This window comes from Phocoena phocoena, chromosome 1 (genome assembly GCF_963924675.1).
Source record: "Phocoena phocoena chromosome 1, mPhoPho1.1, whole genome shotgun sequence".
In the NCBI taxonomy this organism is placed as follows: Eukaryota; Metazoa; Chordata; class Mammalia; order Artiodactyla; family Phocoenidae; genus Phocoena; species Phocoena phocoena.
In genome coordinates this window covers 100,527,199-100,554,984 of record NC_089219.1, presented here as the reverse complement: position 1 = coordinate 100,554,984, position 27,786 = coordinate 100,527,199, and the positions used below count along the sequence as shown (strand labels likewise).

General features: G+C 36.9%; 1 protein-coding gene across 4 annotated transcripts in view; it reads left to right on the top strand.

Annotated features, from left to right (window-relative positions):
* Nucleotides 1-678: 678 nt before the first annotated feature.
* Nucleotides 679-27,786, top strand: part of PHTF1 (putative homeodomain transcription factor 1) — a 60,587-nt gene continuing 33,479 nt past the window's right edge. Inside the window, exons 1-4 of one of the 4 annotated variants that reach the window (XM_065894724.1) lie at nt 679-747; nt 1,381-1,437; nt 21,675-21,744; nt 22,219-22,377. In XM_065894724.1, the coding sequence (XP_065750796.1) occupies nt 703-747; nt 1,381-1,437; nt 21,675-21,744; nt 22,219-22,377 (331 nt within the window). In that variant the 5' untranslated portion in view covers nt 679-702. Of the gene's footprint in view, nt 748-1,380; nt 1,438-21,674; nt 21,745-22,218; nt 22,378-27,786 lie in introns of those variants that run through there. The other 3 variants (XM_065894727.1, XM_065894731.1, XM_065894737.1) reach the window with 3 other exon arrangements.

Below are 27,786 nucleotides of genomic sequence, written 5' to 3'. Positions count from 1 at the left end.
AACAAAGCCGTTTGCCGTTGCCGTAGCGACTGGCAGCCTAGCTAAGACCGCCTTCACTTTCTATCCCCCTCCTTTCCTAGCTCGTTCTTTGCTTATTTTAGGGTCTGTCCGATGACCCTATAGGTCGGGCTTGGAAGGCGCCGGCTCTCTGGCAACAGACTGCCCTCTGGGCGCTGGGCGGCCGGCTGCCTCCGAAGCTGGGGCGGCCTCCGCAGTCTCCATGGTAACGGCCCAGACGGCGTCTCCGCCTCGGGGGGAAGATGAGGCCTGCCTGGCCCGCCGCCTCGCCTCCGGCCTCATGGCCGGGCCGGGGCCACTGAGGAGGAAGGTCCCGGCCACCGGACTGCGGGGCAGCGTGCACCAGGTGAGAGCAGGACTCCTGGGAGCGGAGGAGGTGGGGTGCAGGTCAACTCCAGCGACCTCCCCTTCTCTTCCAGTTCCCTGCATCCCTGAACACACTCGCACAAAATATCGCAGAGAGGCTTCTCCGGTCGCCACTGCGCCAGAGTTTTTTTTTGGTATGCTTTTGTTTTTTTTCCTGGCAAACAGCAGGAGAACGAGACGGTCAGCAACGCATGGAGAGGCTGAGAGAAGCGTTTTCTGAGTTCTACCCAAACTGGGAGAGTACCTTTCAGCAACTGGACTCACTGACTGGTTTTCCTTCATTTTCAGTGAAATCCCATTCTCTGGCTGGAGACACAGATGGCCTCAAATGAGAGAGATGCTATATCGTGGTACCAAAAGAAGGTAATATCAATGTATTTTTATTTGTAAAGCATGCTTCCTGCAAAAAGGTCCCACAAAGAATACCTATCATGTTAATTTTCCCTGAGCTTGGTAGTGCAGGTATTCTTACATGATATCTCTCAACATAAATGGAAAAACTGATGGACAAGGTCATTAGGTCTTTTGAACTCAGTTCCAGGTCCCCGAATAAGATTTTCAACCTCCCATCTCCAGGCTGCATTCACAGTGTCACAGCAATGCTTTGAGAGTTTGCTTCTAATCAAACTGCTGTTTTTTTCAGGCATAAAACTTTGTCTGCACAGCTCAGATTGGTACTGTCAATTTTAATGAGCTGTCCATTACCTTTTATTTCTCTAGTTTCCTACTGATATTTTTCTTAAGTGGAAGTATCTTTTAAGGTGATATTTAATTTGAAATATTTTGGACATTGCTTTTCAACTTACTTTTAGATCCAGCTAACTTGAATTTTGAAGGAAATAGTCCTAGGAAATAATAATTTATTCTAGCCTCAGAGAAGCACAGAAATTTCCCAGGTATCATATGGATACTTAATAGTTTCATGACTTTTGTGAGACTTGACCCAAATAAAAGGATTTCCTTTGCATCACTTAAATAGCCTGCTTCCTATTTCAGATTGGAGCATATGATCAGCAGATATGGGAAAAGTCAATCGAACAGACTCAGATTAAGGTAAATTGATTTCTTTGATTTTTTCGCTTTGTTTTACTGCTTTAATATGAAGAGTGAATTGTATTTACTTTTTAAAAATTCTGCACTTATCCACCAAATATGGCGTTCTTTGTTCTTTGAGGTGAATAAGGAAAACAACACTGCAAACGGGATGATAAATGACAATTGACATTTGGCCTCCGTATCAGGGAAATAGAAAGGGGTGGTTGGTCTATGATGAATTTGAAAGCAAATGTCCCATGTAAATGGGGCTATGGCAAACTCTGGCGGTAGAGTCAGTTGTGGTAACGCAGGCCCAGTATTGCCACAGCTTCAGGGTTCTCAAGAGAAGCTGTGAATATGCATTTTTATGTGAAATATCCAGGTTTTTTAGAGCATCTCCTCCTCCTCCTTCCCCCCTCTACTTCCTATTCTCCCCCTCCCTCTCCTCCCCCCTCCTCCCCTACCTCCTCTTCCTCTTTTTCTTCCCTGCAAGTCAAATAAAATCCATTTGTTGCCCGAATCTCTTTTTCAATTACTGGTTTAGAGTATGGGCCTAAGTATTTCAGGTTCTTAAACTTTTTTCTACACTGCTTTTGGAACTGAGCAGATTCTTGGAGTTATTGCATGCTAGCCAGGCAACCAAAAATTGATGTGTAATTCAGAATGCCAGGTTATTAATTTATAATAGGGGAGGGGAGGGTTAAATAATCTAATGTTCCAAAATCAAGGTTGTGGGATCAACATGTTTGGGGGGCGGATGCAAATTAGTCATGGAAAGGTTGCTTGGTAGCCAAATGTAATTGCCTAGTCTTGAGAGATGCGGAAAATCCTAAAGAGCATCCTGCCCTTACAGAATGTCTCTCTATTGACATTAATACTTAGATCTACAGGTTCCAGGGTCTTACCTCCTTGGAAAGTACTGAATAATGGCTGGCAGATTTTTGATTTTGGACCTTTCTTTTTAAAAGATTTTTCCATAGACCCTCTATTAACATTTAAAAAAATGTATGTATGGGTGTAATACAACTTAGTAGTTCTATTTATCTCCAAGTCAGATTGATTGGACTGGGATGTTTAAATCTCGGGTGAAATACTTTTAGGGCAAATTCTTTTTGTAAGCACTCACTTAGAAAGTTGTTTGAACTGCATGATACTTGGCTAGCTTTTCATAATTTTGTACAGTCCTTGATGTTTTATATTAATAGGAGATGGGATTAGGATGAATAAATCCCCCAATTTTATTTTGTAACTCTCTAAGTCCTGTCCTGTTATTCTTTTGTGAGCTCTGAAAAGTATGGGCAGTAGTAAGTCTGGTATAATGGAAAGAGCACAGAACTGAGCGTTGGATCTCCTTTTGTGACCTCTGTCTAGCCTTGTGATCTTGAACAAGCACTGTAGTTTGTCTGGGTTTTGGTTTATTTATCCTTAAAAGGATTTTACTTCCTGCTGTAGAATTTCATTACCTACCTCCTTCCCGTACCCAATTTAAATATTTCCTCAACTCTTATTTCCATGCCATTTTATACATACCTTCCTTTTTGTACACCATCTCCTGTGTTACTTGTTAACCTGTGTGTTTTCATGGACCTCAAGGGCAGGCATTGCATTTGTATCCCACTCTTAGAACATTCTGAGTCATACTAGGAACTCAGTATTTCTGTATTTGATTAAACTCCAACTATTATGTATATTTTTATTCATTGTTTTCTCAAAAGGTAATGTATCTAATACCTCCTTAATGTATACTTTTTAATTTAGCAGTGGAAAGAATAAAATTAAAGAGAACTCTAAAAATTTACTGAGTTAATGTACCAAGGCCTCCCAGGTGCGAAGAATACAGTCAACAAGACACACATGGTTCTTGCCTTCATGAATTTTACAGTCTAATGGTAGTGGGAGAAAAGCCAAGTTATCTTTTTAAGTATGTTTAAGTCTTAGATGGAAGCTGACCAAAGTATAGGACACGAAGAAGTATTTAATGCAATTTAAAACAGATTACACAAATATACATGTTTTTGAAAACAAATTTAAAAAGAAAAGGAAAGAAAATTAAAAAACCAAAATGAATAACAATATTAACATCAGATCACAATACAATAAAATTAGAAATTACATAATAAAAATATAATTCAAAATTATAAAAAATATAAATTAAAAAAATCTTAACTTGGATCATGAAAAGTGGTAGGAACTGTTCTACAAACAGTTACTGAGCTACTATGTTTAAGGCATTTTGCTTGGTGCTGAGCACAGAAGTACAACGCTTGTATAAGCGAAGATAAGTAGCCCAATCCGGTTGGGGTATAAGGTAAGCAGATGAGGTGATAGGTCATAAATCAGTTTAGAGCTGAGCTGACTGCTTTACTAAGAACTTTAGATACTGTACTATATAAAATGAAAAAATCTGTATTTTTAAGTAGAGGAGACACATCATATCTGTATTTTTGAAGGATAGAAATAAAAACGTAGATATAACAAAATTTGTAGAATGCTTCCAAAATAATACTTGATGAAATTATATCACTCTAAATGTCTATATTAACAAAAAATGTCTAGATTGACTAGGAAGAAAGAGTTACAATGATTCAAGTTAACATACGAAGAATCTGAGAAATAAAACAATAATAAGTCAAAGTAAAGAAGGGGAAGAAATATCAAAAATAAAACTAAAACAGAGACTTCCCTGGTGGCTCAGTGGTTAATAATCCGCCTGCCCATGTGGGGGACACGGGTTCGATCCCTGGTCGGAGAAGATCCCACATGCCCTGGAACAGTGAAGCCCATGCGCCACAACTACTGAGCCTGCACTCTAGAGCCCGTGCGCCACAACTACTGAGCCCACGCACTGCAACTACTGAAGCCTGTGTGCTCTAGGGCCTGTGCTCCACAACAAGAGAAGCCACCGCAATGAGAAACCTGCACACTGCAAGGAAGAGTAGCCCCTGCTCACTGCGACTAGAGAAAGCCCGCGCACAGCAACGAAGACCAAGCACAGCCAAAAAACCCCCGAAAAACAAAAAAACCAAAAAAACCTAAAACAGTGTTCATGTATTCTTCATTTAACAAATATTTGTTGAGCACTTACCTACCATGTGTCAGGCAGTAGGATGGGCACTATATCTATATAATGATGAGCAGAAACACTCAACATTTTTTGGAGCTTATGGTAAAGTGGGAGACAAACAATAATAAAATTAATCCTACTAATGAATAAAAATTACTTTGTGATAAATGCTAAGAAGGAGAGCTACTATTTGCAAGCTATTATAACAGGGCAATGGACCTAGTCAAGGAGGTCAGAGAAGCCTTCCCTGAAGAATTGATGCTTCAAGTGAGATCTGAAGGATGAGTAGCAGTTAATTAGGTCAAGAACAAATATACTTATCTGACAAAAACTCTTTCAGAAAGCAGAGGAGGAAGTATGCTTCCCAGCTCATTTTTTGAGACCAGTATTACCCTGATTCCAAAGCCAGACAAAGACAGCACAAGAAAATTTGTCATAACTGTACTACAAAGCTACAGTAATCCAAACAGTATGGTATTTGCACAAAAACAGACACATAGATCAGTGGAACAGAATAGACCACCCAGAAATGGGCAGTGTATTATATGGGCAATTAATCTACAACAAAGGAGGCGAGAATATACAGCAGGGAAAGGACAGCCTCTTCAGAAATGCTGTTGGAAAAGCTGGAAAACTACATGCAAAAAAATCAAACTGGACTACTCTCTCACATGATGCACAAAAGTAAATTCAAAATAGATTAAAAATTTTAAATGTCAGACCTGAAGCTGTAAAACTTCTAGAAGAAAACATAGGTTGTGCATTCTTTGACATTGGTCATAGTAATATTTTTGGATATGTCTCTTCAGTCAAGGGAAACAAAAACAAAAATAAACAAATAGGACTATGTCAAACTAAAAGACTTTTGCACAGTGAAGGAAACTATCAATAAAATGAAAAGACTACCTACTGAGTGGGAGAAGGTATTTGCAAATGGAATATCCAATAAGGGGTTAATATTCAAAATATACAAAAAAATTCATACAGCTCAACATCAAAAAAGCCAAACAACCCAATTAAAAAATGGGCAGAGGACCTGAATAGACATTTTTCCAAAGAAGACATACAGATGACCAGTGGGCACATGAAAAGATGCTCAACATACTAATCATCAGGGAAATACAAATCCAAACCACAATGAAATATCACCTCACACCTGGCAGAACAAATTACAAGCATTGGTGAGAATGTGGAGAAGAGGGAACCCTTTTGCACTATTGGTGGGAATGTAAATTGGTGCAGCCATTATGGAAAACAGTATGAAGATTCCTCAAAAAATTAAAAATAGAACTACCATATGACCCAGCAATTCTACCGCTGGGTATTTATCTGAAAAAAACAAAAACGCTAATTAGAAAAGATATATGCACCCCTATGTTCATTGCAGCATTATTTACAATAGGCAAGATATGGAAGCAACCTAAGTGCCCATCAACAGATGAATGGATAAAGAGGATGTGGTATCTATATACAATGGAATATTACTCAGCCATAAAAGCATGAAATCTTGTTGTTTGCAGCAACATGGATGGCCTTAGAGGATATTATTCTAAGTGAAATAAGTCACACAGAGAAAGACAAATACTGTATGATTTCACTTATATGTGGAATCTAAAAAAATAGATGAACAAACATAACAAAACAGAAAGAGTTACAGATAGAACAAACAGGTGGTTGCCAGAGAGGAGTGGTGAGGGGAAGAAATAGGTGAGGGAGATTAAGAGGTACAAACTTCTAGTTGCAGAATAAATGAGTCACCAGTATGAAATGTACAGTGTGGGGAGTATGGTCAGTAATTATGTAATATCTTTGCATGGACAGATTATATCTAGACTTATATTAGTGGTCATTTTGAAATGTATAGAAATATGGAATCACTATGTTGTATAACAGGAACTAACAGACTATTTTAGATCAATTGAATTTCAAAAACAAACTCATAGAAAAAGAGATCAGATTTGTGGTTAGCAGGCGGCGGGTTTGGAGGAGGGGGAATTGGATGAAGGCAGTCAGAAGGTACAAACTTCCAATTATAAGATAAATAAGTACTAGGACTGTAATGTACAACATGAATATAAATAACGCTGCTGCATGTTATATATGAAAGTTGTTGAGAGTAAATCCTAAGAGTTCTTATCACAAGGAAAAAAAATTTTTTTTCTATTTCTTTAATTTTGTATCTATGAGATGGTGGATGTTCACTAAACTTATTGTGGTAATCATTTCATAATGTATGTAAGTCAAATCATTATGCCATATACCTTAAACTTATACAGTGCTGTATGTCAATTATATCTCAATAAAACTGGAAGAAAAAAAATCCTACCTGAGGCATAATATGGAGCTTTTAATAAACTATCATACTGATTTATTAAAAAGAAAGAAAATTTGTCCTAAACATAAATGTGAAAATCTTTAATAAAATATTAGCAAACCAAATTCAACAACATGTAAAATGGATTATCTACCATGACCAAGTGGGATATCTGAGAAATATGTTGTTGGTTTAAGATAAATTAATGTAATATATCATATTAATAAGGGATAAAATGCATGGTCTTTTCAGTAGAGACAGGAAAAACATTTGACAAAATTCAATGCGCATTACTGATAAACTAGTAATTTCTTCAATCTGTCAAAGGGTGTCTATTAAAAAACCTGTCATTGGGATTGACATATATACACTAATATGTATAAAATAGATGACTAATAAAAACCTGCTGTATAGCAAATAATAATAATAAGTTATCATGTATTTAAAAAAAAAACAAAAAACCTACAGCTTACACTATAGTTAGGGATTAAAGACTGAGTGCTTTGTCCCTCAAATCAGGAACAAAGCAAGGATGTCTGCTCTCACCACATCCATTTAACGTTGTACTAGGGATTCTAGCCAGTGTGGTAAGACAAGGAAAAAGAAATAAAAGGCATTGAGAAAAGAAAATGAAAATTGGTTTTATTCATGGTGACATGATCCCATATTTAGAAATTCCTGAGGCATTACTAACAATAAATGAGTTTAGCAAGGCCTCTAGATTTAAGATCAATATACAAAAATTATTTGTATTTCTATATACCAGCCATGAGTATTCCAAAAATGAAATTAAGAAAACAATTCACTCACAGTACATCAAAAAGAGTAAAATACTTAGGAATAAGTTTAACATAGTATGTATAACCCCTGTATACTGGAAACTACGAACATTGCTAAGAGAAATTAAAAATCTGAAGAAATGGAGTAGCATTTCACACTTGTAATCTGAAAGACTTAACATTGTTAAGATGGCAGTTCTCTCCAAATGTATCTATAGATTCACTATAATCCCTTTAAAGTTCCAGCAGACTTTTTTCTTTTGGTAGAAATTGATAAGCTAATTCTAAAGTTGATAAGGAATATAAAAGACCTAAAATATTCAAAATAAGTTTAAAAGGAATAGAGTTAGAGGACTTACTGGATCTCACAATTTACTGTAAAGCTGTAAGTAATTCAGATAGTGTAGTATTGGCATGAGTAATAGGTCAATGGAACAGAATAGAAAATCTAGAAATAAATCCTTACAGTTTTGATAAATTGATTTTGACAAAGATGCCAAAATAATTCAGTGAAGAAATGATAGTCTTGTTAACAAATGGTGCTGGAACAATTGGATAGCTACATGTATAAAAATGAACTTTGATTCTTACCTCACACTGTACACAAAAATTACTTAAAAAGGATCATGGACTTAAGTGTAAGCACTAAAAGTCTAAGGTTTTCTAGAAGAAAACGTAGAAGATCTTTGTTAGTCAGGGTATGGAGGAACCAGAACTCTCATACACTGCTGGTGGGAATGGAAAGTAGAAACATTTAAATATATATACTTCTCATATGACCCAGCATTTCCACCCCTAGTTATCTACCTAAGAGAAATAAAAACATATGGGCACATGCAAATATTCATAGCAATACTATTCATAATTGCCAAAAACTAGAAAAAAAATCCAAATGTCTATCAACTGGTGAGTAGGTAAACCAATGTGTTATATCCATACAATGGAACATGACTCGGCAATAAAAACTATTAATACATGCTACAACATGGATGAACCTCAAAAATGTTCTGCTAAGTGAAAGGGACCAGACACAAAAGACTATATTCTGTGATCCAGTTTATATGAAATTTCTAGGAAAGGCAGGTTTATAGAAACAGTAAGCAGATCAGTGTTTGCCTACAGCTGGGGGATAGGAACAGAGATATATTGCCATTCTTATTTTTCTGGTGATGGAAATGTACTAAAATTTGAGTGTGATGATGGTTGCACAACTCTATAAATATACCAGAAATCCACCAAATTAACTACTAAAACTACACTAAAAATAGGTGAGTTTTACAGAGTATTAATTATACCTCAATATAACTATTTTCTTAAATCACATCAATAGAAAAAAATAGGAGAAATCATAATGTAGTACACAACAAATTCATATATATTCCCAATGAAAATTGTCTTCTAAAATTTCTTAATTGAGAAAATATATTAAATCTAAGGTCTAACATTATTTTCAGTAATGAAGCTCAACTTAGTCCCCCCCCACAAAAGAATAAAACAAGAATAGCCCCTATTACTATTATTTAACATGCTGTTTGAGATATATTTGCTAAGATGAGCAAAACATTCTAATTAATATTATCTTTGCTTTTAAAATATTTGTTCTTTTATTTTTCTAATTAATATTAGAATAACAAAAATCAGTGTTTGAAAATGATATGATTTTACACCTAGGAAATTTTAAATGGCTAATCATAAACACACAGGTGATTTCAGCTGTATTTGTAACCTTTTATTTCTTGAACTGGATAGTGGGTACATGATAGATGAGACACCTCATTAAAGATGACAGTTGGAATATGTGCATTAATCTCCATCTGATTTCTTCTGAAAATTCTCTAAAATTATAATAAATAAGGAAAGAAATCGGCCTACAATAGGAGTGAAAGAATGGGAGAGAAGACTACTATAAAAGACAGCTGTTAACACAATTTTGAAAGTTGGAAAATGGATGTAAAGAAAGTAAAAATGTTAAGTGTCTATAGTAGGGGATGCCAGTGGGAAACAAGTGAATTCCCTGTTTTAAAACAGCTGTATTTAGTGGTTACCAGTGGGGAGAGGGAAGTGGGGAGGGACAATATAGTGGTAGGGAATTAAGAGGTGCAAAGTATTACCTATAAAATAAGCTACAAGGATATATTGTACAACACAAGGAATATAGCCAATATTTTATAAATAACTATAAATGGAGTATAACCTTTAAAAATTGTGAATCACTATATTGTACACCTGTAGCTTTTATAATATTGTACATCAACTATTCTTAAATTTAAAAAAGATTAGAGGAAAACGACCCCTGTACTTAATTTCTGAAAGACTCAGGAATTAGATGCATCAGGTATATCTGCAGGTATGAGGTAGAACTGGAAATAGGATTGTTTGAGCATATGTATAAGGGGCAATAGACCTGCCCCCAGATCCTCCACCTTATTCTACACAGCCTCATAGTTACCTTATCTTCCTCTGACAGAAGATTGAAGTTTGCTCTCTGGAGAGGCTGAAACAGAGAAGTTCTGGATTCTGGAATACCATACACAAATGAGAATGGGGTGAAATACTGTACTCACAAAGGAGATTAAGTAAAAGTCTGGTGGCCAGGCTTATAATCTCTAAACAGAAGACTGGAATTTCTTTTTGCACAAGCTGACTGAAAAGACCTAAGGATACTGGAAGTGAAATGGCTGACTACTCTCTACAATGAGACCACTGTTCAATAAGCTTCCCCTACTGCACACTGAATGGGCATTCAGCATGTTAGTGCCTGACTCTTAAGTATAAATGGATAATTGAAGATGCTCAAATATTTGAGACCTAAAGAAAAGGAAGGAAAGAGATTTTAAAAAATGATACAGGAATTATAAGAATACTATTTTTAAAGATATAATTAATATATTTAAAGAACTGTGTACTATTTTTTAAAAAGTCTATAGATGAAAAAGAGAACCAGAAAATAAAAATAACCAAAGTAAATTCAGTAGAAAAGTTGGAAGATAAAGTTGAGGCCATTTCCCAGAAAAATAGTATGAAAGAATGAGGAAAAAAAAATAGAAAAGTGAGTGCAGTTCATGTAGGAAGCCTAAAATCCAACTAGTAGGTGTTCCAGGAAACAGAAATATGTGGAGGAGAAGAAATTATCAAATAAATAATATTTTAAAATTTCCCAGAGCTGAAATACACATATTTACAGATCAAAAGGATCTTTTGAGTGATCAGCATTATTATGAAATTTCAGAACTAGATTTTAGAAAGATTCAGTTCAATCTGCCTCTTGTGTTTCTCCTGTGAGTCTCCTTTATTCACACAAAACACCACTTCTGGTCACTAAATGTGTGGAGATTTTTCCCTACACCAGGCAGTTCTCTGTGACACCAGCTGGGTATCCTACAATTCAACTCATTTCTGACACTGTGTACCTGGAGGTAGTGTCAGCTCACACAGGTTAAGGGCTTGGTCCCACAAGACTGCTCCTTACCCCACTTTGGATGCCAACTGCAAGAAGTAGGTCCTAGGTTACCCCCAACTTCTGTCCAATTTGGCTACAGGTCAGAATTTCTCACAACCTTCTCCTCAGGTTTGATTAATTTCCTAGGGTGGTTCACAGAACTCAGGGAAACACTTCCTTAAACATTTACCAGTTTATTAAGGAATATGCTAAAGGATACAGATGAATAGCCAGATGAAGAGGTACATAGGATGAGGTCTGGAAGGGTCCAGAGCACAGGAGCTTTTGTCCCTGTGCAGTTTGGGGTATGTCACCCTACTGGAGTGGATGTATTCACCAAGCTGGAAGCTCTCTGAACTTCATGGAGGCTTCATCTAGTAGGCATGATCAATCATTAACTCTGTTTTCAGCCCTTCTCCCTTTGCAAGAGAATGGGGGAGAGGGAGGGCCTGAAAATTCCAAGCTTCTAATCATAGTTTGTTCCTTCTGGTGACCAGCCCTCATCCAGGAGCCATCCAGGAGCCCACCTAGAGTTGCCTCATTAGAACAAAAGGCACTCTTGTCACCCAGGAAATTACAAGGGTTTCCGGAGCCCTGTGTCAGGAACTGGGGACAGAGACCAAAATAAATTTCTTTTTACAAATCACAACATCACAATAACATTTGAAATTAGAGCCTGTATTAAGCAGGGAATAGAGAGAAGGATCAAAACAGATCTTATACAAGATTGGGAGTCAGAAGGACATTGGGCCTCTCAGCAGCAACTTCTGGCTCATTGGAAGTTAGAAGACGATGGAACCTTCAAAGTTCTCAGAGAAAATGGCTTTCAATCTAAAACTTTATGCCCAGTCTAACTATTAGCCAAGTATAAAGGCATCACATGAAGATATATTCAAACCCTCAGAGTCTAAAAAGTGTGTCACTCATGTCTCCCCTCAGAGGAGGACATGCACTGTATACGAGTGAGTAAGCCAAAAAAGAGGAATCCATAGTATCAGGAGACAGGATGGCTGACCCAGAGAGAGGTAAAAAGAATTCTGGATTCTTAAGAGATGTCCCAAGATGAAGTTCATTTATTAGGCTAGAAAATAACAAGACCAGAAAGGAGCAGGCAGACAGGAAACTGTGGTATGTAGACATCTTCAAGGAGGAAAAAAAAGAAACCAGTGTTTGCTGTGTTTGAGCACTCTGGGAGCAGATTTGTAACACTTATAGGGAGTTTCAAAATGAATTAGTAATCTATATGTAGAAAGTTAAGTGAATGAAAAAAATGCAGCTTGTCATATATGGCCTTTCTTATGTTGAGTTTCTTTCCCTCTGTAGTCACTTTGCTGAGTTTTTATCATAAATGGGTGTTGAATTTAGTCAAATGCTTTTTCTGCATTTATTGAGATAATAATATGATTTTTATCCTTCATCTGGATAATGTGGTATATTCGATTGATTTGTGGATGTTGAACAGTCCTTACATCCCAACATAGGAGCACCTAAATACATAAAACAAATATAAACAGACCTAAGGAGAGACACAGAGAGCAATGCAGTACTAGTGGTGGACTTCAGTATCCACTGAAGTATTTCAACAATGGATAGATCATCCAGACAGAAAATCAATAAGGAAACGTTGGGCTTGAACTGCACTTCAGACTAAATGAACCTAACAGACATATACAGAACATTCTATCCATCAGCAGCACAATACACATTCTCCTCAAGTGCACATGAAACCTGCTTCAGGATAGATCATATGTTAGGCCATGAAACAAAGTCTTAACAAATTTAAGAAGATTGACTTTATATCAGGTATCTTTTGACCACAGTGTTATTAAACTAGAAATCGATAACAGGAGGAAAACTGGAAAATTCAAAAATATGTGGAAATTAAACAGTATAATCTTGAACAACCAATGGGTCAAAGAGTCAATTAAAAATTTTGAGACAAGTGAAAAGGAAAAATTTTATACACTTACAATGAACTGTCTGCAAAAGAAATTAAGAAAGCAGTTCCATTTACAATAGCATTGAAAAGAATAAAGTGCTTAGGAATAAATTAAACAAGGAGGTGAAAGATCTGTACACTGAAAAATATGGAACATTGATGAAAGAAATTGAAGAAGACACAAATGAAAGATAGCTCATGTTCATGGATTGGAAGAATTCCTACTGTTAAAAATGTAATGTACAACATGATAAATGTAATTAACACTGCTGTATGTTATATATGAAAGTTGTTAAGAGAGTAAATCCTAAGAGTTCTCATCACAAGGAAAAACTTTTTTTTCTATTTTGTTTATTTTGTATCTATGTGAGATATTGGATGTTCTCTAAACTTGTAATTATTTCATGATGTATGTAAGTCGAATCACTGTGCTGTACACCTTAAACTTATACAGTGCTCTATGTCTTTATATTTCAATAAAATGGGAAGAGAAAACAAAATCTATTATTTGGAAAAGGAAAAAAATATTGTTAAAATGTCCATACTACCCAAAGCAATCTACAGATTCAAAGCAATCTCTGTCAAAAGTCCAATGGCATTTTTAACTGATACAGAAAAAATAATCTGAAGATTCATATGGAACTACAAAGGGACCCCAAATAGCTAAAGCAATCTTGAACAAGAAGACCAAAGCTGGAGACATCTCATTTCACTTTCTGATTTCAAATTATATTACAAAGCTATAGTAATAAAAACAGTATGGTACTGGCATAAAAGACACATAGAGCAGTGGGACAGAATAGAGAGCCCAGAAGTAAACCCATGCACATAGGGTCAACTAATCTTTGGCAAAGGCACCAAGAATACACAATGGAGAAATGACAGTCTCTTCAATAAATGGTGTTGGGAAACTGGATATCTTCATGCAAAAGAACGATATCAGACCCTTATTTTACACCAAACACAAAAATAAACTAAAAATGGATTAAAGACTTAAATGTAAGACCTGAAACTGTATAACTCCTAGAAGAAAACATAGGGAAAAATCTCTTTGACATTGGTCTTGGAAATGATTTTTTTGAATTTGACACCAAAAGCACAGGCAACAAAAGCAAAAATAAACAAATGTGACTATATCAAACTAAGAAGTTTTTGCACAGCAAAGGAAACATCAACAATATAAAATGTAACCTGATCCAATTAAAAAATAGGCAAAGGGCCTGTATAGACATTTTTCTAAAAAGGACATACAAGTGGCCAGCAGGTATATGAATATGTGCTCAACATCTCTAATCATTAAGGAAATGTAAATCAAAACGACAGTGAAACATCACCTCATTCCTGTTAGGATGACAATTATCAGAGAAGTCAAAAGATAATAAGCGTTAGTGAGGATACAGAGAAAAGGAAACCATTGTATACTGTTGGTGGGAATGTAAATTGGTACAGCTGTTATGGAAAAGAGTATGGAGGCTCCTCAAAAAAATAAAAATTGAACTACCTTATGATCCAACAATCCCTCTTCCTGGATATTTATCCAAAGGAAATAAAATTACTTTCTTGAAGAGATATATGCACTTCATATTCATTGCAGCATTATTCATGGTAGCCAAGATATGGAAACAACTTAAGTGTCTGTTGACAGACGAATAGGTAAAGAAAATGTGCCCTATCTCTCTGTCTATCTTATGAGGTGGAATATTATTCAGCCTTTAAGAAGAAGGAAATCCTACCATTTGTTACAACACAGATGGATCTGGAGGGTATCACACTAAGTGAAATAAAACAAACACAGAAAGCAAATACTGCAAAATCTCACTTATAAGTGGAATCTAAAAAAGTCAAACTCATAGAAGCAGAGAGTAGAATGGTCACCAGGGGCTGAGGTGTGGGGGAAATGGGGAGATGTTGGTCAAAGGTAATAGACTTGCAGTTATAAGATGAATAAATTTGGGAGATCTAATATGCAGCATGGTGACTATAGTTTATAATACTGTATTGTATACTTGAAATTTGCTGAGAGTAGATTTTAAATGTATGCAACACACAAAAATGCAAAAAAATGCTAATAATCTGAGGTGATGGATATGTTAATTAGCTTGATTGTGGTAATCATTTCACAATGTATATCAAAGCCTCACATTGTATATCTTAAATATATACAATTCCTATTTATAAAGGTAGGGGGGAAAATGAGGCAATTAACAATTTCAGGGCAAACAACATTTCCAAGAAAGGAAATATAATCATTGGTTACTACTTGACTTAGGTGGGAACATGTTTTATGTAATCATAATACTCTAAACATCAAATATTGATTTAACTAAAATTGTGAGAAAACTATATGGGGGAAACTATAGTGCATGCAGGAGGGCATGTGTATGTGTTTTTGCTGGTGTAATAATGAGTATTTAGAATGTGTCTTGTATTATTTTAAGAACTTCTCTTTCTCTGTCTCTGTCTCTCTCGCTTTCTTAATCAATCCTTACAACAATTCCATGAGGTAGATGTATTATCATTCTCATTTTACAGGTGAAGGAACTGAAGTACAGAAAGGCTAAGTTAGAAGGCTATCTCCTCATCTTCAACTGTTAAGAAGATTGTTATGTCTTCACCTTTTGTCATGTGACTCGCAGTGCCTTCCTGTGGGAGGAGAGTCCTTCCTTGCCCCACAGGTTTCCAGCTTGGCCAGAGGACTGAGCAGAATGTGAGCTCCCCTACTTTGACCAGCCCTGTGCCTTCTCTCACCTTTCCTACTCAGTGAGCAGTTAGAGTGCTCAAGCTGGGGTTTGGAATTCTTCTGTGGCCTCACTTTCACACTGATCCCACATTTTTAATTACCAAGACTTATGGATTCTATCTTCTTGTATTTTTTGACTATGCATACTTTTCCTAGGTCATGCTTCTGATGGCCTGGACTGACCTGTTGTCTGCACTCATCTGGTCCACAAACTGTTGCCTGCAGCCAGACTCGCTGGAGCACTGCAGGCTTCATGTTTTACATGTTTATTGTCTGTGTCTAAGTCAGCCTTCGTGCAACAGTGGCTGGGTTGAGTACTAGCACACACGTGGTACAGCTCACAAACCCTAAAATACTACATGCCCTTTACAGACAAAGTTTGTCCACTCCTGATCTAGGTTACTGGAGTCACTTTTTTAACTCTCTGTTTTCTCTGCCCCCGTTTCCCCCTTCACCCCTCAATAATCACTGAAGCTGGCTTATTGTTATTTTCTTTTTGTTTTAACACAAATCTGATTGTTTTTCTCATATTTAAAACTGTTCTCTGACTTCCTGTTATCCTTATGATAAATGCACACTCTTAGCATGATTATAGTCTTCAAAATCTGGCTTCTGCTTACCTCTCCAGTTTCTCTTTCATACCTTAACCCCTTTTTCACTTTCACTCTGCTTTAGGTCTCCTTGAACTTTAGTTTTTGTCATGCTATCTCTTATTTCGAGGTCTTCTCATATACTTTTCTGTTTTTTTTGGTTTTTTTTTTTGCGGTACATGGGCCTCTCACTGTTGTGGCCTCTCCCGTTGCGGAGCACAGGCTCCGGACGTGCAGGCTCAGCGGCCATGGCTCGTGGGCCCAGCCGCTCCACGGCATGTGGGATCTTCCCGGACCGGGGCACGAACCCGTGTCCCCTGTATCGGCAGGTGGACTCTCAGCCACTGTGCCACCAGGGAAGCCCTCATATACTTTTCTTAATTTCCCCTTTTGCTACAGCCCATGTCCTTCTTGCAAATTCTTATACACCCTTCAGGTCTCGGATCAGGTATTATTTTCCTTTGGAAATCTTTCTTTGACTTTTTAAATCTGAGTTAGGTGTCCTTTACACATATTCCTATAGTGCTGTACTTGCCTTGTAATTGTTTTGTTGTTCGTCATCTGCTCTAAATCAGGTGACTTCTCTCTTTGTGCCCAACTACTATACAGTAGTATAGAATCAGTGGCATTAAAATGGACATTTCAGCACACTAAGAGAGAGAGATGTGTTACAGGGTTTCCCTTGTCTTTTATTCCCTTTTAAACATGGAGTCCAACAATACTGCAGCAGTATTTCCAGTGCTTTAGTCCCTCTACCTAAAAGTAGGAACTACATCAGTCAGGTGGTTCTGAGCTTTGAAGATATTTCACAGCTCTGTGGGGAGCAAACAACAGAGAGGGCTGAATACAGCCAGTAGCTGGGCTCTGCAGAAAATGTCCAGACCACTGCTCTAGCAACTAGTGCAGGGGTATCCCACTTTTCTCCTACAGTTTTATTGTGGGCTGCTAGGTTGTGGCCCTGGGTTGTGGCCAATAAGGAAATTCACTCACAGCTCCCAGGGTTTATTAATCCCATGGAACCTTTCAGAGGCATGCAATCTTGTTTATCTCAAAATCTCTCCGTACATTGATTAGGAATGCATTTTGTACTGTATAGTGAGAGACAGGATGTGTAGTGGTTTGTAGTGAGAATGAACGAGTTAGAGTCTCTGTGCCTTGTTTTCCTCATCTGTAAAGTGAAGATAATAAAGGTGCCTGTCTCACAGGACAGTTGTGAGGACTAAATGAGTTAAACAAATTAATATAAGTTTATGTAAAGTGCTTAGAGTAGTGCTGTGCACATTTTGCCTCTTACTATACATACTGTAGAACATGTAGGATCAAGCAGAAGGATCCTAAAACAAAAGCATGGCATGTGTTTTTTATTCTTCCTCAGCACAGACACATATAAAAGTATCTAGCGACTGTCTTATCTGGCTCAAGAATGGTGGTCATAAATTTCTTAATGATTTTTGTCCAAAAAATGGTGAGGGAAGTTCAGGGGGTGTTTTCCTGAGGAACCCTCAAACATTTGGCTTTATTGTCTGTTTTCCCTTCTGTGCGTACACACTCTGAAGGTAGAGCCGTGCTTTGACTTCCTTATTGCTCTGTGCTTAGCTCAAGTAGCTTATCTGGCATGCGGAAGAAACGTATTGCATATTTGTTGACTAAGTGAATGAATGAATGTGTTTCTATTGCTGAGGGAGGTTTTCCTAATTTGGTGTTTACCTTTAGATAATGCTAATTCTGATTCTATAACATTGTAGGTGAAAAGTCTAGAAAGCAAAGAAAGTAGAAAAATTAATGTGGCTTTAAAGTTAAGGCACTTTAAGCTTCTTTAGTTAGAATAGTACGGCTGCAAATGTCCACAAGGCCTATGCCTGTTAGAATATAATACAGTGATATCTTTACTTTTAAAATTTTCATTTCCGATTTCAAATGTAGTACAAGATCATTGTTATTTCCATGAATATTATGCATATTTCAAAAATTAGTGCACATATTTTTTCCAAAGGGTTATTTTTGCCCCTGAAATGTCTAATTATCAAAATTTGATTCCTTCTTAGATTGAATTTTATTACATTTAGAGTTTTAGAACTTTTTTTTTGTTTTTGTTAAAATCTACAGTTTGCAGTTAATTGGATAGAAACATAGGGTTCACTTTAAAGAAATTGTTTGGCTGCATCTTTTAGTTAAACAGAACCAAAGATCAATATTGGCTCAATATCTAGACTAGAGAAATAGCAAATTACTCTAACGTTTAATTTTTACAATAATTTTAATGGTTAAATATCTAATTTTAAAAACTTGATCAGGAACTAGCATGTACAAGTGTTGATTGAGCACGAAATTAAAATTCATCTTTTAAAACAGTTATACTTATCGTAATGAAACAAAACTGTTAGGCAAACCAGGATTTTTAAACACAAAAGATAATTCACAAATTTGCTTTTGAGTCATAATATACAGCAAGGTTATCATGACTTTCAAATCCCGAGTTTTTCCTGTAAAACCATTGTCTATGTGTTAATAAAATAAAACATATTCAGTGAATATGAGTTACCAGGTTTCCCCCATTATCCAAAAGTAGAGTGTTCCTGTGAAACTTTTCGTAAGCCGAAATGGCAATTGTGAAGAAGCAATTACCATAGGACACATCTTGCTAACAGATGCACAAAATACATCGAAATGCAGCACAGATGCTCACAGACACCTTTCAAAGCTATGGGGACTTGATGCTGAGATGCTGAGTGTGTTCCTGGGGAAGGAGCCTGGTGGTGCCGCTCTCCCTGCTCGGGTGTGCGCTGCCTCCGTAAGAGCTCCCTGAGAGCACTGAACGCTGTTTATGCTCTTCATCTTTGTTTGGAAAAGTAAAAATCCTCTTTGGATTTTTTTCGGTTAGCGAAGACAGATAACTAATGTAGGACTTCTGTAAAAGCGAAATAGTGTAAAGCAAACTTTTGAAAAGTGGGGGACTTCTACTCACACACACCCACCCACCCCAGAATTATAAGAGTACAGCTTGAGGAATTTTCACAAACTGAACATAACCATGTGATAAACACTCAGATCAAGAACTAGAACATTAGGAGTAACACAGAAGCTCCCCATCACATGCTCTTCCAGTCACTGCTACCAACAGAGGTAACCTGTATCCTTACTACTATAGCAGCACCATAGGTTAAGTTTTGCCTATTTTGAGGCTTACATAAATGAAATTATACAATACATACACTTCTGAGTCTAATTTCTTTTGTTCAGTGTTACGTTTCTTTTGTTCGATATTATGTGTGTGAGATCCAGTCATGTTGTTGCATAATTGCAGTTTATTCACTATAGCACCACAATTATTATCCATTCTACTACCGCTGGGCAATTTCTGATTGCTGTTGATGGGTAGTTTCCAATTTGGGGCTTTTATAAATAATTCCTCTAGGAACATTTTGTACACATTATTTAGTGAAATTTGTATATCTTTCTCTTGGGTATAGACCTTGAAATAAAATGTCCATCAGGTTTTAACTCCTCATTCTAATATATAAGTGGACAGCCAATGATTACTAGATATTTGAAGAAATCTTCCAGGATGAAAGAGAAGAGAAAGGAATGAACCCAAAGAATCAAAATGAAAAATGTAATAGAAGAATTTGAAGAAATTTCTAGAAAGCAGAATAGAAAGACAAAAGAGGTAGAAAATAGGAGAGAAAAGTCAAAAGTCTTAAAAGGAAAGAAATTTAAATATAAATTTTAAGAAAACTTCCCTAAAACTGAAAGACATGTATTTCTATATGGAAGGGATTCTCAGCACAATAGATGATAAAAGACTCATAATCAAGGCATATAATTATGTGATAAAACAAAATACATGTTTTATCATAAATGTCACTTCTGTCAAAAAAAAAGGCACATCATTCTGAGCACCATGAATAAAGTGAGGATTAAGAGGAAGGAAACAATGCACATTCAAAGGATCAGGAATCAGAATGGCATTGGAGTTTGCAACAGCTACATTGGAAGCTAGAAAACCATGGAACAGTGTCTCAATTCCTGAGGGAAAATTATTAACAACTTAGAATTCTGCATCTAGGGTAACTTTTAATCAAGTATAAGGGTAGAATGAAATCATTTTCAGACATGCAAGGATTGAAAACACTGTCTTCTGTGACCCCTTTCTCAGGAAACTACGGAAGGAATGTGCTCCCAGAAGATATGGATACAGCAAATAAGGACTTACCACAGAGAGGGGGGAAGGGGATTGTCAGGATGAGAGTGAGCAGTTCTGGGATTACAGCCATGCAACAGGCCCAGAGAGCAGCTAGTCCAATTCCAGCAGCAAGATAGAAAGAGGGTCCTGGGAAGGGGGTTTCCAGGAATTTTTTTCTTTAAGGAAAAAAAAGGACTTTGATTAATTTTCTGGCATTTGAGTATTTGGAAACTGATAAATATTTTCACTGACCTCATAGAATAAAAGGAAGCATATAAAAGGAAGCATATAAATAGAGTGAACAAGGAATGATATTTCATAGTGATCATACTCTACTGATTATTATTATATTATTATTGTCACAAATTAATTGACTATATTGTGAGAATATATGTTTTTGGGGTGGAAGTGAGGAGGTGAGAATTAGTAGTGTAAGAAAGCTAAATTCTCATATACTATATTAGGAGTATATAGGTGATTTTTTTTTTTTTTTTGAAGAAGATGTTGGGGGTAGGAGTTTATTAATTAATTTATTTTTGCTGTGTTGAGTCTTCATTTCTGTGTGAGGGCTTTCTCTAGTTGTGGCGAGCGGGGGCCCCTCTTCATTGCAGTGCGCGGTCCTCTCACTGTCACGGCCTCTCTTGTTGCGGAGCACAGGCTCCAGACGCGCAGGCTCAGTAGCTGTGGCTCACGGGCCTAGTTGCTCGTAGCATGTGGGATCCTCCCAGACTAGGGCTCGAACCCGTGTCCCCTGCATTAGCAGGCAGATTCTCAACCACTGTGCCACCAGGGAAGCCCCATAGGTGATTTTTAAAATCAATAAATTGAAAAATAGCAGTATAAACATATTATTTAGACCTATGTAAGTAAATACCAAGAGAAACAGCTAAAAAAAGATGAAAGCATTTGTTTTTAATGAATGAAATTGCGAGGAGAGGTAAGGTGGGTCAGGGGACTACCTGTTTTTCACTTACTGACCTTTTGGTACTGTTTGATTATTTTTAAAGGTGATAAAAGTATGTGCATGCATTACTTGATAAAACTAAAACAAATATTAATGACAGGTTCCTTTAAGGAGCATTAGGATTAAAGTGTACTCAGTAAAAGGGAGTCAGGTATAGAGAAAAAGAAATGTAAATTTACCTTTTGTTTTAAAAGGGCTTTTAAAATGCTCTTTATTTCTGGTTTTTGTTTTGTTTTATTCTAGGGCTTCAAAAACAAACCAAAAAAGATGGGTCACATAAAGGCAGACTTGATTGATGTTGACTTAATCAGAGGTGAGTTCTAAAGTTGGCTTGTTTCTTAGGTATATCATTATATTATTTCATAGTGGTACTAAAGATTCTTTTTGGATATCTTCCCTATATGATGGTATACTTTAATTTCCCAAAGTAGTGTTCTTCCTGCATCATTCAGGCTTTAGCATGTTTTCCCCTTTGCTTTATACTGTGTGGCTGTGTAAAGTACATGGTTTCCATGAGGGTGAAAGAGATGAACTTGGAGACTTGCTGCTGTGTAATGAAGAAAAATATATTGTATACCGTTCAAACAAGCCTGACTTATTTTGAGCTCCTGTCCTAGTGACTGAGGCAAGAAGTCAGTATATATAATGAACATCGAAGAGGATTCTTTTTCACTGAACAGGTTGTGTGCTGATTTTTGCTCTCACCTGTTTTTAATATAGTGTTACAAGTGGGCATTAGTCTAGTGTACATAAATGTTTGATGTTTTGTTTTGTTGTATATTTAAAGGCTCAACATTTGCCAAAGCCAAACCTGAAATTCCCTGGACATCTCTGACTCGGAAGGGGCTTGTTCGAGTTGTATTTTTTCCCTTCTTCAGCAATTGGTGGATTCAGGTTACCTCTTTAAGAATCTTTGTCTGGCTGCTACTGCTTTACCTCATGCAAGGTAATTGGAGGAGTTGGGATAAATTATGACCATTTCTTTTTGCCGCTGTTGCTATCAGATCATGCAGACCTTACTGTTCTTACATCTACCCTTTCATTTGATGGTTTCACGTACAAAGAAACGAAGGGACATACACCATTTGGAGATCACCTCAAATTTATTTGCTCAGAGAGAGCAAACATGATTGTCTAACTCCTCTCTCTTGAATTTCTTTCTGCCTGTCTCACTGGCCAGGCCTTTTCAAACTTTTCCTGTGTCTGACCTTTGAATATTGGATTACCTCTAGGTTGGACCGGGATTCTCTTCTCTTCTCTAGGTACTCTCATCAAGCCTTGTACCTTTAAATATAATTGATATACTGGTGATTCTCAAATTTATATTTTCAGGCCAGATCTCTCTGCTGAACTTCAGGCTTGTAAATACAACTGCCTTTTTGACCTTTCCATATGGAGATTTCATAGGTATCTTGAACTTAACCATATCCAAAATGGAACTCCTGATTTTTTTTTTTACAATCTTTTCTTTTATACAGTCTTATTCCCCTTTAGGTTTTATCCCATTTCATTAAATGATGCCATCAGCTACCCAGTTTTCAAGCGAAAAATTGTCTTCCTATTCTACTCTACCGTCAACCCTCATATTCCATCTGTCACCAAGTCTGTAAGTTTGACCTCCAGAATATGTCCTGGCTACTTATCCCAGTCTCTGCTGCCACCATCATAGTCCACAGCACCACCATCCCTTCACCTAGATCACTGGAATAGCATCTACTCTGAGCTTTCTTTCTGCCCATCACTCTTTTCACAGCAATTAGAGAAATCTTTTGAAATGGAAACCCTATCATGTCATTTTCCTGCTTTTTAAAAAAAGTCCCTTTAGTGACTTCTCATTGCCCTTGGAATAGAAACCCAAACTCCTCACCAGGGCCTCCAGTGCCCTACATTATCTGGCCCCTGCTAACCTGTCGGATGCCATGTCTTACCACTCTCCTCCTTGCTTACTCTAGGCATAAGGCCTTTTTCTATTCCTCACCCAGGGCTTTTCTTTCTGTTTGAAACAATCGTAAGGCTTTTCATGTGGCTATCTTTTCTGTCATCTTTAGGATCTGTGCTCAGATGTAACTTTCACAGAAAGGCCATCCCTGTCTATACTTTCTAAGTAGTTGTACCACCCCTCAGTCACTGTCACAGGAGTCTGTGTTAATTTCTGTATTACACGTCACTACCTGATGTTTTTTCTCTTCTCACTATGTGCAGGGGCCCAGTGTATGCTCTTTAATATACTCCATTGCCTACCAGGAACACTTTCTGAAAGAGGGCAGCGTAGATATGGTTATACCTGAGCAAACAGACATGACTTAGAACAGAGAGTAGGTGAAAGGTGAAGGTTGGGTTAAGGTGAAAGGATTTGGGGTGATTTTTGTTTTCTTTTATCTGTGTCAGTTTTTTTGAATTGTTTTCATAACTGTCATTTAGTTGCTGCATAATATTACATCATGTGGACACACCATCATTTCAAACTATCATTTTAATGTCTGTATGAGTCTATCATAAGGATTTAACATAAACACTTTTTATAACTGCTTTATAGTCCATTATATAAAAGTACCATAATTTACATAACTCTTCCCATGTAATGAGCATTAAGTTGTTTCTAGTTCTTTCTTATTAATAATACCATCATGAACAAAATTTTTCATATTTTGTATTATTTCTTTGGAATTTATTCTCTGGAATAGAATTAACAGATCAAAGAATGTAAACGGTTTAAGGCTTTTAGTGCATATAGTGAAATTGCTGGTGACACAATTCTTTTGGAAAGTAGTGTATTCTGTTTCACCACAATCTTAGCGTTATCATAATTTTAAAAATTGTTACCTAATTTGATATACGAAAATTAGTATTTTACTTGTTTAATGTGCATTTCTTTGGTCACTTGTAAGGGTGAAGTTAAATATTTTTCCACATGTTTGTTATTAAAGAATTTCTTACTGAGATAAATTATATATATTAAATTTTCGTATACACCATGGTCTATTTCTGGACTATATATTCTGTACCATCAGTTTGTCTGGTTATTCTCATATCTGTGTCACATTTCTTTAATTACTGTAGCTATTTAATGAGTAGTAACGTTGAGCAGGACAAGCATTCCTCTATTATTCCGTGTTTTTCAACATTTTCTCTTAGGTGTTCTTAGTTGCTTATTCGTTGCAAAATAATTTAGAATTATTTTATCATGATCAAAGACCAAAAAAAAAAAAAATTGGAATTTGGATTGGAACTCCGTTCTCACCACTGCCCACTACAAAATATAGATATAGATATATTTGGAGGGAATGGGGAGAAAATTGATATATCTTTCCTTTTTAATTAATTAATTTTATTTATTTATTTTTGGCTGCACTGGGTCTTTGTTGCGCACGGGCTTTCTCTAGTTGCGTTGAGTGGGGGCTACTCTTCGCTGCGGCGCGCGGGCTTCTCATTGCGGTGGCTTCTCTTGTTGTGGAGCAGGGGCTCTAGGCGCACGGGCTGCAGTAGTTATAGCACGGGGGCTCAGTAGTTGTGGCTTGCGGGCTCTAGAGCGCAGACTCAGTAGTTGTGGTGTACGGGCTTAGTTGCTCTGTGGCATGTGGGATCTTCCCGGACCAGGGCTCGAACCCGTGTCCTCTGCATTGGCAGGCGAATTCTTAACCACTGCACCACCAGGGAAGCCTGATATATCTCTCCTTTTAATCAAGTCTTCTGTTATATCTTTCTGTAAAGCTTTGTAGGAATTTTTTTTGTCTTATAAGGCCTGCATAGATCTTGTTAAACTCAGTATTTTTTTCATTCTGGTAAAATATACATGAAATTTACCATCTTAACTATTTTTAAGTATACAGTTCAATGACATTAAGTACATTCACATTGTTAGGTAGCCATCACCACCATCTATCTCCAGAACTTTTTTCATTTTTCCAAACTGAAACTCTGTACCCATAAATCAATAACTCTCCAATTACTCCTACCCCCAGCCAACCACTCTTCTACTTTCTGTCTCTATGAATTTGACCACTCTGAGTACCTCATATAAGTGGAATCATACAGTAATTGTCCTTATTTCACTTACCATAATGTCTTCAAGATTCATCCATTTGTAGCATGTGTCAGAATTTCCTTCCTGTTTGAGGATGAATAATAATCAACTGTATGTATATACCACATTTTGTTTATATGTATCATCCATCAGAGGACGCTTGGGGGCTTCCACATTAAAGAAAAATATTTTATGTTTTTATTTTTGTTGCTGCTGCTGTAGGTATGAGGCTTTTTTGGTTTGTTTTATGTGTTTTAACTGGTGATTGCTGTTACATTTGAAAGCCTTTAGTTTATACTTAAGATTGTTATAACCAGCCACTTTTTAAACTCTCATTATTTCTAATAGTTTTTCAGTGCTTCTCTCAGATTTTCCAATTATACAACCATATTGTTGGCATAATGAAAAGTTGGTCTCCTCTTTTTTCATACATTTCATTTACTTGTATTGAATTAGTCAGCATTTTCAGAGCAATGTTAAGTGGTAACAGTAAGAGTGATCAGAATGTTTTGTTCCTATTCAGAATGTTTTCATTATATGATGCATGTTGATTTTACTTATATATTCTTTAGTATATGTGCTGCCAAAGCGAGCACTACTTATTTATATTCTTTAGCATGTTAAGGACATATTTTTATATTCCTAGTATTTTAGAAAAGATGGGCATTTAAGATTAATTACAAATCAGGAACAAATGTCTATTTTTATAGAATGCTTTTTCACTACTAGAGTTGGACCAGACTTCACAGGTTAAAGGCACATCCCTTCCCAAGACACCAGCCTTACTTTGGGAGTCCCTAGGGCTACCCTTACTCTGACCAGCTGGCTACAGTTTTGAGAGTCCCCCACTCATTCCCTCAGACTTAATAATTCACTAGAATGACTCAAAGCACTCAGGAAAGTGCTGTCGTTAATAGTTTTATTGTAGCAGAAGGATACAAATTAGAAGGGGTGCATAGGGCAAAGTCTGGGAGGTCTTCAATCAGGAAGTTTTTGTCATCCTCAAGGATGTGTTACCCTTCCATCCATGATGGATAGCAGTATGCACAAGGTATTGCCAACCAGAGAGGCTCACCCAAGCTTTGGTATCCAGAGTTTTTATTGAGGGTTTATTATGTAGGCATGTTTGATTGAGTCACTGGCCAAGGAGTTAAACTCAGTCTTTAGCTCCCATTCCCTCCCCAGAGGTCAGGCTGATACAGTGTGGCTCAAAGCCCCAGCCCTCTAATTCCATAGTTGGTCTTTCTGGTGTGGCTACTCCTATCCTTAGTCATTTTATTGGCATAAACTATCCTCTGTGGTCCAAGGAACCCACCATGAATAACAAAGATACTTCATCATTTGGAAAATTCCAAGGGTTTAGGGTTACCTCCCAGGAATCAGGAACACAGACCTTTTACACAATTGGCAATTGAGATGATACATATGCATGCGGTCAAAACTACATCGTATTAAGTTATTAAATTACATCAGTTAAGTCTCAGTCAACAATTCCTTTAGTGCCTAACATGTCTGTGCCAGGTACTCTTCTAGGCTCTGAGAAAGATTTCCTACTATCCTACTAGCATAAACCCTATATTATCTTGGTGAATTATTCTTTTGCTGTATTGTCAAATTTACTTCGATAGTATTTCAGTCATTCATTCAACAAATCTTGAGTGCTTACTATGTGCCAGGTACTGATCTAGGTACAGCAGTGAACAAAATAGACAGAAATCCCTGCTTTCATGGTGTTACTTTTTAGAGGTAAATTTATATCCATGTTCACAAGTCAGCAAGGTCTATAGTTTATTGTTTTGGTGCTATTGTTGTTATGTTTGGGCATCAGGGTATTAGGGAATGGATTAATTTTTCTCCACATAGAAAAGTTTGTATAGCACAAGAATTATCTTTATGTCAAAGTCTGAAAGAACGAATCTGTAAAATTGTATCTGGAAGTTTGGGGAGATAATTTGTGATATCTTTCTGTTTCTTTCATTACTTTTTTCTTTGGACATTTCATACTCACATACAAAGAGGCAACGTAGCGTGGCGTTTAAGAGTAAGGACTCTGGGACTTCCCTGGCAGTCCAGTGGTTAGGGCTCCATGCTTCCACTGCAAGGGTCATGGGTTCCATCCCTGGTCAAGGAACTAAGATCCTGCATGCCACACCTCGGCCAAAAAAAAAAAGAATAAGGATTCTGGAACCTGGCTGCCTTGGTTCAAATCGCAGCTGTGTTAATTGCTATGTATAACTCTGGGCCCTGGAGAATACTGGGTCTCTGAGCAGAGCAGTACTGCAGAGGGTTATACAGTATCTAGTTGTTTTGTGCTGGAAAGTCTTTCAGAAT